General features: G+C 43.1%; 1 protein-coding gene across 1 annotated transcript; it reads right to left on the bottom strand.

Moving 5' to 3' along the window:
- Positions 1-2,850: 2,850 nt before the first annotated feature.
- LOC123162465 (putative F-box/kelch-repeat protein At1g13200) lies at positions 2,851-4,551 on the bottom strand. The gene is made up of 2 exons (XM_044580244.1): positions 4,465-4,551; positions 2,851-4,289 (listed from the first exon to the last, which is right to left on the bottom strand). The coding sequence occupies exon 2, from the start codon at positions 4,215-4,217 to the stop codon at positions 2,976-2,978; it is 1,242 nt and encodes a 413-aa protein (XP_044436179.1). The 5' UTR covers positions 4,218-4,289; positions 4,465-4,551; the 3' UTR covers positions 2,851-2,975.
- Positions 4,552-16,854: the final 12,303 nt, after the last annotated feature.

Here is a 16,854-nt window from a genome sequence, read left to right as displayed (position 1 = left end):
TCCATTGACTAAGCCGCTTCCACAACCCAAGCATGAGGGGCACGTTAGAGCTATGGGCATTCAATATCTATTTGACTGACTCTAGTGCAAGTGAGAGACTGTTGGAGATATGCCCTAGAGGCAATCATGTATGATGATATTTCCTATGCGTTTATGAATAAAGATAGTCCTTGGATGTAATCAATGATACTTGTTGGCAAGTACATGACTTGTCTGTGAGATCTTGTGTTGTATGATACATCCTAAATTGTCCCTAGTCGCAAGTGACGTATGGGCACATGTCGGACTAGACTAGCATATGACACGGTGGATGTCTCGGTCTCACTAGCCATGGAGCATTGGATGCTAAACAGATAATATGGACTCGGAAGGATCTTGTCGGATTCGACGTAGTCGAATCTGAGTCAAGATAAGGTTCGAGTCGTACAGACCCAACTATGAGACACAGCGATATGTCATCTATGAGTCTCTAGTGCAACATATGTTCTATGTCCTAAGACCTGAGCTGACGCATGTACTCGGGATGGTGACAGACTTGCTTTGGGCCGACCAAACGCTACTTCGTGACTGGGTAGTTACAAAGGTAGGTTTCGGGTTTGTCCAGTCCCACGCTGCGAGACATGGTCGAGCAAGATGGGATTTGCCCCTTTGATCAGGAGAGATATACTCTGGGCCCCTCGTGTGATCCGACCAGGATAAGCACGGCCATGCAACAAGGATTGTGAGATAATCCAGTTTGTGGTCGGTATCACTGGAACGAGAAAGAGGCCGAGCTAGCACAAGGATGACAGTCTCGCCTTGAGCCCGACAACATATATCGTGAGGCAAAGGGAACAAAAGTGTGACACGTTGTATAGGTTTACCTAACCAGCTTCATAGTCTGCTTGGTGGTCGGCACGCCTTGCTAGAGGCCGCTACCAACCGTGCAGGTCGGAGGTGATTCGAACTGTGACCAAGCCGACTTGAACCTAAGGGTTCGCGTGCTTAAGGGAAGGAACCTACGAGGTCGGTTCGGAGGACACTGGTCGGATGTTATCCGAGCTGGACTTGGAACGCGACCGAATAGACTTTGGGCTTTAGGATCCGTGCAAGACCCAAGTGTTTAGCCCGCGACGGAAGCCTATAAATAGTGGAGGTGCGGCACACTTATTCAGTCTGTCACCTCCATTCTCGGTCTCACTAGCCATTGAGCATTGGATGCTAACCAGATAATATGGACTCGGAAGGATCTTGTTGGATTCGACGTAGTCGAATCTGGGTCGAGATAAGGTTCGAGTCGGACAGACCCAACTATGAGACACAGCGATATGTCATCTATGAGTCTCTAGTGCAACATATGTTCTATGTCCTAAGACTTGAGCTGACGCATGTACTCGGGATGGTGACAGACTTGCCTTGGGCCGACCAAACGCTACTCCATGACTGGGTAGTTACAAAGGTAGGTTTCGGATTTGTCCAGTCCCACGCTGTGAGACATGGTCGAGCAAGATGGGATTTGCCCCTTCGATCAGGAGAGATATACACTGGGTCCCTCGTGTGATCCGACCAGGATAAGCATGGCCATGCAACAAGGATTATGAGATAATCCAGTTTGTGGTCGGTATCACTGGAACGAGAAAGAGGCCGAGCTAGCACAAGGATGACAGTCTCGCCTTGAGCCCAACAACATATATCATGAAGCAAAGGGAACAGAAGTGTGACACGTTGTACAGGTTCACCTAACCAGCTTCATAGTCTGCTTGGTGGTCGGCACGCCTTGCTAGAGGCCCCTACCAACCGTGCAGGTCGGAGGTGATCCGAACTGTGACCAAGCCGACTTGAACCTAAGGATTCGCGTGCTTAAGAGAAGGAACCTACGAGGTCGGTTCGGAGGACACTGGTCGGATGTTATCCGAGTTGGACTTGGAACGCGACCGAATAGACTTTGGGCTTTAGGATCCGTGCAAGGCCCCAGTGTTTAGCCCGCGACGGAAGCCTATAAATAGTGGAGGTGCGGCACACTTATTCAGTTGATCGCTTCGGCGCTGCACTAGGGTTTGCAAGTGTTGCGAATAGACACCTCCATTCGCCGCCAGTTGTGTGATCGGACCTAGCAGTCCGCCGCACGACGTTCCTCCTGCACGCGCGAATACCGTTAGAGGCGGTGCACTTGCGCCGCTTCGGCGAACCTGTATGAGGGATCCGACGACCGGCCGTTCGAGGGAGATCGGACGAGGAGGAGACGAACCACGCGGACGCGCTGCCCCAACTCTTCTTCCGCTGCATGGCACTACATGTCTAGTGGTAACGATCCGTGATCCATTCACTTTGCATGTTTCTGGTTGTTCTGCGCCTAGAAAATTTTAATTTGCAGTCGATGCACCCTACCGTAGAACCCAACATAAGGTTAACACCTTGTTTTTTCAAAAGCGGTAGCAGTTTCTTTCGTGTTGTAAATTTTGTGTCCTAGGTGTTCATTCCTAAAAAAAATAGTTGCATGGAGAACAGTGTCGATTCATACTTGAAAAGAAATGTGGCCATCCTTAACTTAGTAAAACTTATACAATGTAATTAAGTTACAATTTTTTTATCAGGAGAAAAATGAACCATGAACCACGAGTGCAAATCCTTGACAACTTTCTTTCTGCCGCCAAAACAATAAAACCCTGGACACAAAAAAATTAGAAACAAATCTGTGCTAATTTACTGAGAAGAAACATGTTTGCACAAAGTTGATGTGAAACCAGGAGCTATAAGAAAGCGCTACTTAGGAGTTGGGTAAGGTTGCATACTGAACAACAAAGATCAAACAATTAGCCTATGAAAGAAATGTTTAGAATGTGCTATCAGCAAAGATGAAATCGAATCCAAAGGACATGGCATGTTCTACTAGCAGTGTTAGTAAGTAATGAGGGGTAAAGAAAAGAGGCACGGCTTGTTTATGATACAATGGATAGACATTGCAAGGGCAATGCAAAGCGGCATGAACATTCAGTTCAGCCATGGCTTGTGAAGAACGGAGGGTCCTGGTCTTCTTGTAGCATCTCATGAGACGGAATTGGAATTATGCTCTCTTGGAGGCAATAACCAGTAAGAGCCATTCGATATTGTCTCTTTCCAATCTTTACCATTCCTAAGAACTTGCCATCAATATCGCAGTGTAACACGTGTTTATGATTAAACTGGATCAAAAGTTCATGCTCGTTGAGCACAGCCATTTCATTGAACCGTACCATCACTGTATCAAGTGGTGACATACTCTTCCTTTTGAGAGAAGTTAATTTCAATTTTTGTGATGCCTCCACCTTCGTTAGGTCAATCCGGTACTTAAAGGTCCAAATTTCGGCCTCATAATCCTGCATCATCCAGACATCCAGAGTGGTGTTGTTTTTGAACAAAAATCCCGAGAAAGCAAGCACCCCCTTCAAGTCGAACAACTGTCCAGCATGGTACGTATCGGAATGATTCGGTTGGGCCGGACTAGGCATCCATCGGAATGATTCAACTTCTGTGTCAAATACAATAATGTCTTCACCATCTCCTGTAATCTGCGTGGCATCATAAGGGTAAGGAGGACGCCAATAAAGATTGCCCTGGTGCTGAACTGGCGCTGAACGGAGCAGCATCTCCAGTAACTTCCATTCCATGGAAACCGAGGAGACTGTTGGCATTCTGACTCTGATGTGCCTCGGCTTGTCAGATCCAACTATGAGGACGTATAAACTGAATTCAAAAACGCCTTTCGAGACCCAGAGCACCCTGTATTCTTTAGTTGGACAGTGCATGTAGAAACCAATTACGTAGTTCTGGATGAGTGGGCCAAATGGAGGCTGCGGTAGGAGAGCATGCTGGCGAAGGACTGGATTGCAGATGTAGAATTGACGTCTCAATCTCCCGGTGACGATGATGAAACCATCACAGGTGCCTTGAAGAAAAATCACATCACGGTGTTTGAAACCTGGTACAAAAGGCCAGAGTTGTTGGTTGGTGGTTCTCGCACCGGCACCGCGGACGACGACAAGGCTGGCTGGCCGCCCGTCCCCGTCGATGATGGGGAGCGATGGCTGGCTGCGATGATGTTCGGACATAAATTCAGGCGTGGAGGTGACACTGCTCCACAGTGTGCAGACGGCTCGGCAGCGGCCGACGTCCTTGGGCGGCAGCCGGATGAGTATCCTGTCGATGATGTCCTCGGGAAGGTGATCGAGCAAGGTAGTGGTGCCTCTCTTACCCGGCATGGTGCTTGGTGGAGTCCGGTCAACTAAAAACAAGGCGCACGTACGCTTTTTGTGTATTGCTTCGGCGATCAGCTGCTTCAGTTAAGGGAAACAAGTAAGCAACCCACACGAGGAATGAATAATGAACAGGTTTACGATGCACGGAGGCGAACAATGTCGGCCTGTCGTCGCCTCTAGGAACGAAAATAAGAGGACACAGAGGACAAAACGCGGCCAGTTTGGGCGGCGAAGTTGGTCGTCACCTCACCTGCGTCGGGGAAGAAGGCGGAAGTGCAGCTCGGTTGAGACGACGGCGAGTTAGGCGACGCAGGCTGGGGGCCGAGGACCGATGGGTCAAACTTTATAAAGAGACGTTGCTCTTCGTCCACGCCCAGGCCTATTTATTGCTGAAGAGTTCGTCTTGGTTTTTACACGGTATTCTGGTCCGTCTCGGACGGAGCTCGAACGAACTTTTAGGAAGGTCAAAGCCGTGTCGGCCATCTAATTCAAAGATCAAGAGAAAATATGATTACTGCTGAGCAATGCTCATTTAAAATAAAACTTGCTAATGATTACTCCTTTTGTCCCATAATATAAGAGCATTTTTGACATTAAGGTAATGTCAAAAACACTCTTATATTATGGGACGGAGGGAGTATATAACAAGTAAAAGTAAACTCCCGTAGTTTGAGTGCATGTATGCCATCACATTATTGAGGCCCATGCTAGGCAGGGGCGGAGCTACGGGGTGGCCAGGGTGAGCCGCGGCCCACCCTGGGATTTCTAATAAGCCTATATACCTATGGTTCACTAAATGGGCTAGAAAAAAAAAATAGCCCAATAACTCGGGGGCTCCGGCGCAAGAGAAAAGCGTTCCTGGGGCCACATTGGCAGGCGAAAAGTCAAGCCACCCGTCCAAATTCGTCTCCTACCCCCCCCCCCTCCCCTCCCGCTCGGCCGTCACCATGCCGATCCCGGTGCCGTCCACCGCCCAACGCAGCTAGGTAGACCATCTCCCGCCGGGAAAAAGAAGGGGATTTGCCGAGGCAGCCTGTTCGCCGCCGTCCGGGCAACTTTTCCGGCGTTCCGAGCGCACAGGGTCTGTACACCGGCGGGCTTGCGCCCCACCTCACCACTATATAATTTGTATTGAACTATTTGATTTATGTGATGAAACACGCCGAAACACGCCGAACCATGCCGAACTATGTGGCGAACTAATTGATTTCTATTTCTATGCGAAAATTCAAGCCGAAACACGCCGAACCGCGCTGAATATGGGCCGATTCACGCAGATATCGGGCCATTTTTAGACATATTTGGGCCGAACACTGGGCCGAAATCGGCGCCTGGAGGTGACCTGGGGGGCGACTGCTGGGTGCCGAACTGCCTCCAACACCGAGTTTATCGCCCGCTCACCCCCAGGCCGCTCTTTTTCGGCGCCCTGGGGGGCCGTACGGCTGGAGATGCCCTAACTACCGATCCTCCAATTCTATGCCAACAGTCCAGACAATGAGACATTGCTCAGATTTGTTCGGACTTGTTCTTCGGCGGGGGTTGGATTCGTCGGGTGATGTCAAGAGATGGTTAGTGCTGATGTGGTTGTTTTTGTACTCCCGCCATTCCTAAATACTTGTCTTTCTAGAGATTTTAACAAGTGACTATATACGGAGCAAAATGAGTGAATGTACACTCTAAAATATGTCTATATACATTTGTATGTGTTAGTCCATTTGAAATATCTAGAAAGACAAATATTTAAGAATGGAGGGAGTAGATTGTTGATCACCGGTTTGATCTTTTTTTACTTTACCATGCCATAGCTTCGATCTTATTAGATTTTGCTAGTTGCTAGTGTGGTTTTCTACATGTGTGAATTAGTGTTGATTGTGTGCATCTTATCTATATAGAGGCTAGTTGTGTGCTCTTTGTGTTTGTATCCCTCTAACGTTACATTTTAAATAAAAAATCCACTCTTTGTCGGGAAAAAAATATATCCTATCTACCCATGAAAGGAACAGAGAATAATTGATCATGTCCTCCAAAAATTCAGGGAGATATGGACACATTTGTAGTTTATCTGTTACAATTTGTTCCCGGCTGTCTATTATAAGAAGGTTTGTCCGGCTTCGACGAGGTAGCGCGGCAATGATGATTGCGCGTTTTTGGTTCGCTTTAGTGCCTATAGTTGTCGCTAGGTGGTTACGGACCTGGATCTACCTTGACAATTGATGAATAAGTCAGATTCCCAAAAAAAAAACATCCTCGTCATCTCAACTTGCACAGTATACTTGTCTAGAAAATGTGCAATACGATGTAGCAAAAGTTACCACAATTTTCAGGCCATTCAATTGTTAATCACAGTCTGTTCTCTGCAAACAACTTATTCCACGGTTAGACCCATGTGACGATGAAGTCAAACGCTTCATCGCCACTCCCAAAATATTAGTAGAAGTTAACTACCGCAAATGATCTTGAAAAACCTTAAGTAATTATTTCTACCGTGTTTACCGCCAAATTAGATTGTACAAAAGATTAGGTTGTCTTATTAATTTGTTCGTCTTTTTTTTTGTGAATATATATTTGTCCATCTTGTGAAATATAAAACTGACTACAGCTTGAGAGACAAACCTTCTCTCCTCCAAGTATTACTTTTTGTGAGCAACCGGCGGGAGCGCCGCCTTCTCTCGTCCCAATATCCCTGTCATCTCTCCCAGACTAGGGGTGTGTTTGGTTGGTGTCCCGGGCATCATCATGCCTGGTAAAAACCTATGCCTGGTGGTAGCCTGGAAAAGAGAGAAATTTTGCCTGGCCAGGCATGCTTTTGCAGATGTTGCTTCGATGGAGACCTGGCCTGGGACAAAGAAAGAATAATAGAAAAACTAGATTGGCAGGTTGATGTGACAAGTAGTACATCAAAGTTGTGCTAAATCACATATGCCTGTAAGACAGGCGTCCCTTCACATCGGCCTGGGCCAGGCTAATTCCACTGCCTGGCCTAAACCACTTACTATTTTCTGTTTGTTTTAACTTACCCAGGCTAACGACGCTGCTGGGTCAGCCAGGTGAGGCAGGCTTTTGCTTTCCCAGGACACGAACAAAACAACACCCAGGCACACTTCAGGCACTGTCCCGGCCAGGCGTGGAGTGGTGTGGATGCCAACCAAACACACCTTAGATCCCATTCCAACAAAAAATCAACAAGAGAAACATGACAAAGGAGAGAGAAAAAAAAATAACTGCCGCTGGACAGGGATGTCTTGGAATGTGGAATCTACATGAGCACCTTCCATGTGGCTGTCAAGTAAGCGTGAAAGTGACTTGATAGGTGATAGGCATGCACATAGAAGCTTCCCATAACAGAACAAAAAACCTAGTCCCTCCGTTCCAAAATATAATGCTTCCTCTATTCACGTGCTTCAACTTTAACCATAAATTTAATCAACGAGACCGAGACCGACTGTGATGGGAGCAAAAGTTATATCAGTGAATTCGTATTCAAAAGAAGTTTTCAATTATATAATTTTTTTCTCCCACCGTAGTTGGTCTCGTTGGTTAAATTTTATGATCAAAGTTAGACCTCGAAAAGGACGGACGCGCGCACTATATTTTGAAATGGAGGGAGTATCTTTCTTGCGCGCCACTCTGCTGAAATCCTGCAGCTACATAAATTGCTGGAAGTCCAAGCAAAAAGAGGTACTCTTTCTAGCACTTATTTATTTGCCCATACTTCCATCATACAGTCACTCCCTCGACTGAAACATCCAAAGCAGAGCAAAACATAGTTTCCTGCCAAGAACATGGCAGATTTTGCAGCCAAGTATTTGTCAAATTAACACCATTTTTTTATTAGAGACATAATCCTAATTAACTAAGCATATACTGCACGTTTGAGTTTCTTTTGTTTTAAACTAAGCGGTTCCTAATAACTGCTAGTTGTTGGAGATATGGAAGGAGGAAAATATGATCATATGATCCAGTAACAATATGTTTGCAAGAACTGCCAGTCTAAGATACTTTGGTGAGATCCAGATTTATGAGGCTTGAATTTTGATAGAAGAATCATGCAGGTTGTTCATCCGTAGACACCACAAAAGCGTCAAAGGTTTGGTTTGCTTACCACATTGTCTTTTGTCTTAGACCGGAACGGCGACATCCTCCAACCGATGCATGCTGGAAGGTCGTCATGGCCGGCGTTCGCGTCCTAAACCCAGTGCCCGACACTTTTTATTCATAGCAATTGGCTTATATCCCGATGTTGGTTGCCTTGAACCCATCATCGGTAAATTGCCAATCTGATTGGCCTCCATCCAGAACTTTTCGTTCCCGGCGCTCACTGACATCGTTGGCCTTGAAAACCTTCTGCGGGTGTGCTTTCTGTGCAGCATCGATGTACCTCATGACCATGGACCGATCGCTGGTGTCGAGGTTGTGTGCCGCCAAGAAAACCCATTGAGTGCCTAGCCATGGCGGGTGGGGACGTCGGGATCATGACATTTTCTCTCACTTAGCTTTCAAAGTTTTGTTTCTTAATTTCTTAGATTGCCTGTCCTAATTTGATTCAATTTGTAAAATGTTATTCAATCATTGGATTGCTACTGGAATCTTGTCTACAGAATATTTTGGTCTTGGTAGAAATCTTTGATTTGGATGAGAATTGACCGATGTTTTTGTTGCTACACCAAAAGTTTTTTTTCTTCCAGTTTTATTGTTGTATTCTTGCTCACTTCCACTTACCTTCCTTAGGGAAACGACACTTTTTCTCCTTTTGATCATGTCTTTTGTGTCGATGCCACTCTCGGTGACGTTGGCGATGATGAAGGACAGTTGTAAGTTTGAACTTCCTAGTCTTGCCATGATCTTCTTCCAAGAGTATTTGCAGTCTCCTGCACCCTCATGTTGTTGTGCAATAGCCGGGCTTAAGAAGGTTGTCTTTGGGAGGGGGTGGCAAAATATAAAATTTGAATATTGAGAGGGGGGGGGGGAGGGGGGTGCCACCCTACTTACCATAAGTATTTCCATTATCGTGAAGCTCTCTTGCTTGCGTGGGATTTGGAGTCATAGTTTGAGTAAGGTAGGGGTGCCTCTTGACTATCAAATTTATGGTGGCATGGGAAATTCATTATGATCTTCCATTTGTGTATCATTCTTATAGTCATGAAGAAGATTCGGACTTTTGTGTCATTGTCACCATACAGAAGGAGTGCAATGGTACATTCAGATGACATATTTATAAGTGTTTTTTGTTCTTTATACCATGCATGCTAATGGTGATTGGTGAATATTTTATAGGTGTTTGCTATGAGGATGATGTCACATGCAAGCACATGTCCCGCCTGTCCATTTCCTATTGAGCCCCTGCCCTTTGCCAAGGGCAAAACACAAGGAAGTCACCAGGCTTAGGATCAATTCTTGCAATTATAATTGGAACCATTTTGGTTATGCTAGTGCTAATGTGTTGTGTGTACTAAAAGTATTAACGTGGTAAAGCACATGAGTCTCTTGTCTTTTAAAGCATGACCTTTGGGAGAAAATTACCCAAGTAAAGAATACACATACTAATAAAAATTAGATCACCCATTTCAAGTTATGTTTATATGTGTACACATGGTGCCCAATCTAAAAGTGCAAACTTACTTACATTATGTATTAGGCACTAATTATCTACCAACTGCTTGCTATTTGAATATTGTTTTTCAGAACTAGCAAAGTGGCCCGCACGCATGCACGAGCATCACCTTTATCAAGTTTAATTTTATTATCTAAATTTTATACAAAGATAAACTACACATACTCACGATAGTCGAGATATTCACCTTTTGCCATTTTTGCTATCTTTGCTATAAAATACATGATGTCATTTATTAATGGTGATTAAAGTTTGTTTTCATTAATATTATTAGGTAAAAACTTGTTGAAAATATATTAGATAAAAATTGAGACTTTGTATGATTTTCTAAATACATTTTATCTTTTTAGCATATACATATTAAATTAAGTTACAATTTCATAATTGTGTAGAACATCATGCATTTTGTAACAAGGGGGTATACAACTTTAACAGATGTACCTAAAGTAATATATATTCTTTCAAAATTTTCTTTAAAAGATTTTGTGCATATTGTTTTAGTCTGAGTGGTGACAATGCAAATATCTTCTCCATGTTCTTTCTTCCAAATATTGCAAGAAAAGATATTTTCTCCATGTGTAGAGAAGAACATGGAGAAGATATTTGGGTTGTCACCACTTTATACAAAACATTCATGACATTGCAAATAATTTCCCATGTGAATATTGTAGAACATTCATGTCATTTGAAAATTTGTGGTAGTGCTACAAAGTAAAAATAATATTAGATGGTACATCCTCCATTTCAAAATAAGTGCTACCATGCCACTTCTTTAGAATGGAGGGAGTAGAAAAATATTGCATTTCAAGTTGGCATGCATCTCCCATAGAAAACAGAGTGGAAACAAATAGGAGAGATATCAAAATATAATTGGGTAGGAATGTAAATAGAAAATATAGGAAAGGTAATACAATGTTCATTAATCTAGCCTGAGTTGTACTGAAAATATAACATATGACTTTGTAATTTACTAAACCAAACCCACATACTTCTGCCCACTACTCTTACACTGCCATTTTTAATTGGATGCTTACCAGCAAGAAATTTAATTTTGATTATATTCTATTTGTGCACTTGAATTATCAAGGCTTCTAGTACTTGAATCATGAAGTGATTAAGCTAACATCATAGTTATCTAACTTAAAGGGGTTGAAGCCAGCATCATGGTCAAGAACGGTGCAATTGTTTATCAATTAATAATGTCTGGAATGGATGGTTGAGCTAAATCACTAATATCTATACTACAAATTAATTTTGTAACTGTTAGAACTCAATAGTTTGGAAAGAAAAATAAAGACACACCAGTTAGAGCCCTTGGAGAAAGCGTGGCTAACATAATTACCTTTTAGGATAAGGCAAGAACCGGAATAGGGCTAGCACATGACAGATGATCATTGTTGTTAGGACCATAGAGATACTTAAATAATATATCTATCTACACGCATGCTACAACCATATAATATATATCACACAACAAAATAGAGAAAATATAAACAAATTTAAGTACCACTTTAACAAACTTAAGTATTGCATTATGTTATACTGGACATAGCTATATCTTATGTTCATGGTAATATATTTGAATCACCAAAACAAAATCTTGCACTCCAGGCACCGGAGATAACAACTAATAGAACTTCAAGATGTACCTCATATTCATTCGCTATTTTTGTTGTAATGGGCGTCAGTAGCTAACTAAGCTATTGCGTCATCGATCATCATCTACTATATTTATCACACAGAGGTGCCATTAAGTTAAAAAAAACCATGCAAAAGAATGTACGCTTAACAAAATAGAAAATTGCGATTAAAATCGCTACTACAACATAGACTAGTAGTGGCGGGTGAAAAAGGCGCATCAATGGTGGGCAGGGCAGTGGAGGGCTCCCATCACTGCTAACAAGTCACTAGTGGTAGGCTCATATGCTCCCTCACCATTGGTATCGTCGCCTAGGCCAGAAAAATAATGCAGTAGTGTCTTCAGCCAAATGGCTAAATTTTAATTTTAACAGTAATAATAATATCATATAGGCTAGTATCATGTAGCATAGTTGATAATAACAATAACTGTAACTCTTACATTTGACAATAAGTGTAATATCATATAGCCTAGTACCATATATATACAACACAGTTTAACAATTCAACATAACAATAATATCACATAACATGTTCAACAAAGTACTAATGACATATAGCGAGCATACCTACAAACTCTGGATCACCATCGAGAACTATGGTGAGCCGCAAGAGTTATAGAACACCATGACTAGGTTGACCTCAAATGTAAGCTCCTCGTCGATGGTCACATTCATCTTCCCCAGAAAAGTCTCCCCTTGCTTAACAGGGGGTGCAATGAGCAAATTTTTAAAACACAACAATTATTTCTACTCCATTTACATTCAATTTATAATTTAATGAAGATTAAATCATCTTATAAATATGTTCATCTTAATTTTTTGCGAATATAAATTTGTCCACCTTATGAAATGGAAAAATCAGTAGAGCTCGGAAGGGCGGTGTGTGAGGCCATGGGGCAATCGTGGAACCGGACCTTCGAGGCATATTTTCTCAAAATCATACAAGCCCAACATGAGTCCACATGTAGGATCTTATTGCCATGTGTAAGGGCGTTGTTATGGGCACTATGGATGATTTGAAATAAAACTATCACAGATGCAGTCTTCCCATCACACCCAGATGGTTGTCTTTTCAAATATCATTTGTTCTTGCAGCTATGGATGCCGCTGGGAAAACATCGGGACGCTCAAGCAATGTTGTCTATCATGGACAACATCAGGAGCATCTGATCTTGGTCACATTTATCTTCTTGGGATGCGTAGTCCCTTTCATTGCTGCCGTTGAACCTGTGTGCTCATTCATATGTATTTCGGCATGAATTTGTGGTCGCTTCCGTGGTATGTTTGCCGATAAGCTTGTGAACTACTCGCCTCATTGTGGACTTTATTAATTTAAAGCCGAAGGCATCTTGCATCTTTGTTCTAAAAAAAGCAAGCCTAGGCATGGGGAAACAACTGTTGCAGAACGCGGTAATTTCAAAAAAAAATCCTACGGTCACGCAAGATTTATCTAGGTGATGCATAGCAACAAGAGGGGAGTGTGTGTCCATGTAGCCTCGTAGAACGAAAGCGGAAGCGTTAAGTAACGCGGTTGATGTAGTCGAACGTCTTCGCGATCCAACTGATCAAGTACCGAACGCACGACACCTCCGCGATCTGCACACGTTCAACTCAGTGATGTCCCTCGAACTCTAGATCTAGCTGAGGCCCAGGGAGAGTTCTGTCAGCACGATGGCGTGGTGACGGTGATGATGAAGTTACCGGTGCAGGGCTTCGCCTAAGCACTACGACGATATAACCGAGGTGGAAATCTTTGGAAGGGGGCACTCGCACATGGTTAAAGATCAACTTGTGTGTCTATGGGGTGTCCCCCTCCCCCGTATATAAAGGAGGGGAGGAGGGGGTCGGCCGGCCTCATGGGGGGCGCCCCAAGGGGGGAATCCTACTCCTACTAGGAGTAGGTTCCCCCTTTCCTAGTCCAACTAGGAGGGGAAAGAAAGAGGAAGAGGGAGAGAGGGAAAGGGGCGCCGGCCCCCTCCCCAATTCGGATTGGGCTTGGGGGGGGGGCGCCTCCACCTAGCCGCCTCCTCATCTCTTCCACTAAAGCCCATGTAGGCCCATTAACCCTCCCCCCACCTTGGGGTTTCCGGTAACCCCCCGGTACTCCAGTTTTCTCCAAAACTTCTCCGGAAAATTTCCAGTGTCCGAATATATCCGTCCAATATATCAATATTTATGTATCGACCATTTCGAGACTCCTCGTCATGTATGAGATCTTATCCAGGACTCTAGACAATCTTCGTTACATCAAATCACATAAACTCATAATACGAATCGTCATCGAACGTTAACGTGCGGACCCTACGGGTTCGAGAATTATGTAGACATGACCGAGACACATCTCTGGTCAATAACCAATAGCGGAACCTGGATGCTCATATTGGTTCCTACATATTCTACGAAGATCTTTATCGGTCAAACTGCATAACAACATATGTTGTTCCCTTTGTCATCGGTATGTTACTTGCCCGAGATTCGATCGTCGGTACCATCATACCTAGTTAAATATCGTTACCGGCAAGTCTCTTTACTCGTTCCGTAATACTTCATCCCACAACTAACTCATTAGTCACAATGCTTGCAAGGCTTATAGTGATGAGTATTACCGAGAGGGCCCAGAGATACCTCTTCGAAACACGGAGTGACAAATCCTAATCTCGATCTATGCCAACCCAACAATCACCTTCGGAGACACCTTTAGAGCACCTTTATAATCACCCATTTACATTGTGATGTTTGGTAGCACACAAAGTGTTCCTCTGGTATTCGGTAGTTGCATAATCTCTTAGTCTGAGGAACTTATATAAGTCATGCAGAAAGTAGTAGCAATGAAACTGTAACGATCACAATGCTAAGCTAACGGATGGGTCATGTTCATCACATCATTCTCCTAATGATGTGATCCCGTTCATCAAATGACAACACATGTCTATGGTTAGGAAACCTAACCATCTTTGATTAACGGCTAGTCAAGTAGAGGCATACTAGGGACAATATGTTTTGTCTATGTATTCACACATGTACTAAGTTTTCGGTTAATACAATTCTAGCATGAATAATAAACATTTACATGAAATAAGGAAATAAACAATAACTTTCTTATTGCCCCCAGGGCATATTACCTTCAGTCTCCCACTTGCACTAGAGTCAATAATCTAGATTACATACTAATGATTCTAACACCCATGGAGCTTTGGTGCTGATCATATTTTGCTCGTGGAAGAGGCTTAGTCAATGGGTCTGTAACATTCAGATCCGTATGTATCTTGCAAATCTCTATGTCCCCTTCCGACACTTGATGACGGATGGAATTGAAGCGTCTCTTGATGTGCTTGGTTCTCTTGTGAAATATGGATTCCTTTGCCAAGGCAATTGCACCAGTATTGTCACAAAAGATTTTCATTGGACCCGATGCACTAGGTATGACACCTAGATCGGATATGAACTCCTTCATCCAAACTCCTTCATTTGCTGCTTCCGAAGCAGCAATGTACTCCGCTTCACACGTAGATCCCGCCACGATGCTCTTCTTGGAACCGCGCCAACTCACAGCTCCTCCATTTAATAAAAATACATATCCGGTTTGTGACTTAGAGTCATCTAGATCGGTGTCAAAGCTTGCATCAATGTAACCGTTTACGACGAGCTCTTTTTCACCTCCATAAATTAGAAACATATCCTTATTCCTTTTCAGGTATTTCATGATGTTCTTGACCGCTGTCCAGTGCTCCACTCTGGGATTACTTTGGTACCTTCCTGCTATGCTTATAGCAAGGCACACATCAGGTCTGGTACACATCATTGTATACATGATAGATCCTATGGCTGAAGCATAGGGAATGACTTCCATTTTATCTCTATCTTCTGCAGTGTTCGGGCATTGAGTCTGACTCAACTTCACACCTTGTAACATAGGAAAGAACCCTTTCTTTGACTGGTCCATTTTGAACTTCTTCAAAACTTTATCAAGGTATGTGCTTTGTGAAAGTCCAATTAAGCGTCTTGATCTATCTCTATAGATCTTGATGCCTAATATGTAAGCAGCTTCTCCGAGGTCTTTCATAGAAAAACTCTTATTCAGGTATCCCTTTATGCTATCTAGAAATTCTATATCATTTCCAATCAACAATATGTCATCTACATATAATATCAGAAATGCTACAGAGCTCCCACTCACTTTCTTGTAAATACAGGCTTCTCCAAAAGTCTGTATAAAACCATATGCTTTGGTCGCACTATCAACGTGTTTATTCCAACTCCGAGAGGCTTGCACCAGTCCATAAATGGATCATTGGAGCTTGCACACTTTGTTAGCACCCTTTGGATCGACAAAACCTTCTGGTTGTAACATATAAAACTCTTCTTCGATAAACCCATTCAGGAATGCAGTTTTGACATACATCTGCCAAATTTCATAATCATAAAATGCGGCAATTGCTAACATGATTCGGACAGACTTAAGCATCGCTACCTGTGAGAAAGTCTCATTGTAGTGAACTCCTTGAACTTGTCGAAAACTTTTTGCAACAAGTCGAGCTCTGTAAACAGTAACATTAACGTCTGCGTCGGTCCTATTCACTTCTTTCGAGAGAAACTCCTTCTCTAGAAAGGATCCATTCTTAGCAACAAAGAGTTTTCCTTCAGATCTTTGATAGAAGGTGTACCCAACAGTTTCCTTTAGGTATCCTATGAAGACACACTTCTCCAATTCGGGTTCGAGCTTATCAGGTTGAAGCTTTTTCAGATAAGCATCACAGCCCCACACTTTAAGAAATGACAACTTTGGTTTCTTGCCAAACCACAGTTCATAAGGCGTGGTCTCAACGGATTTTGATGGTTCCCTATTTAAAGTGAATGCAGCCGTCTCTAAAGCATAACCCCAAAACAATAGTGGTAAATCAGTAAGAGACATCATAGATCGCACCATATCTAATAAAGTACGGTTATGATGTTCGGACACACCATTTCACTGTGGTGTTCCAGGTGGCGTTAGTTGTGAAACTATCCAATGTTGTTTCAAATGAAGACCAAACTCGTAACTCAAATATTCTCCTCCACGATCAGATCGTAGAAACTTTATTTTCTTGTTACAGATTTTCCACTTCACTCTGAAATTCTTTGAACTTTTCAACTGTTTCAGACTTATACTTCATTAAGTAGATATAACCATATCTTCTCAAATCATCTATGAAGGTAAGAAAATAATGATACCCGCCACATGCCTCAACACTCATTGGACCGCATACATCGGTATGTATTATTTCCAACAAGTCAGTAGCTCGTTCCATTGTTCCCGAGAACGGAGTTTTAGTCATCTTGCCCATAAGGCATGGTTTGCAAGCACCAAGTGATTCATAATCAAGTGATTCCAAAAGTCCATCATCATGAA

Source organism: Triticum aestivum, chromosome 7B (genome assembly GCF_018294505.1).
Source record: "Triticum aestivum cultivar Chinese Spring chromosome 7B, IWGSC CS RefSeq v2.1, whole genome shotgun sequence".
In the NCBI taxonomy this organism is placed as follows: Eukaryota; Viridiplantae; Streptophyta; class Magnoliopsida; order Poales; family Poaceae; genus Triticum; species Triticum aestivum.
The sequence above is the reverse complement of the archived record's forward strand: the minus strand, read 5'-3'. Positions and strand labels throughout refer to the sequence as shown.

Excerpts from the sequence above, each read along its gene's own strand:
- LOC123162465 (XM_044580244.1), bottom strand. The coding sequence starts at position 4,217 with ATGCCGGGTAAGAGAGGCACCACTACCTTGCTCGATCACCTTCCCGAG.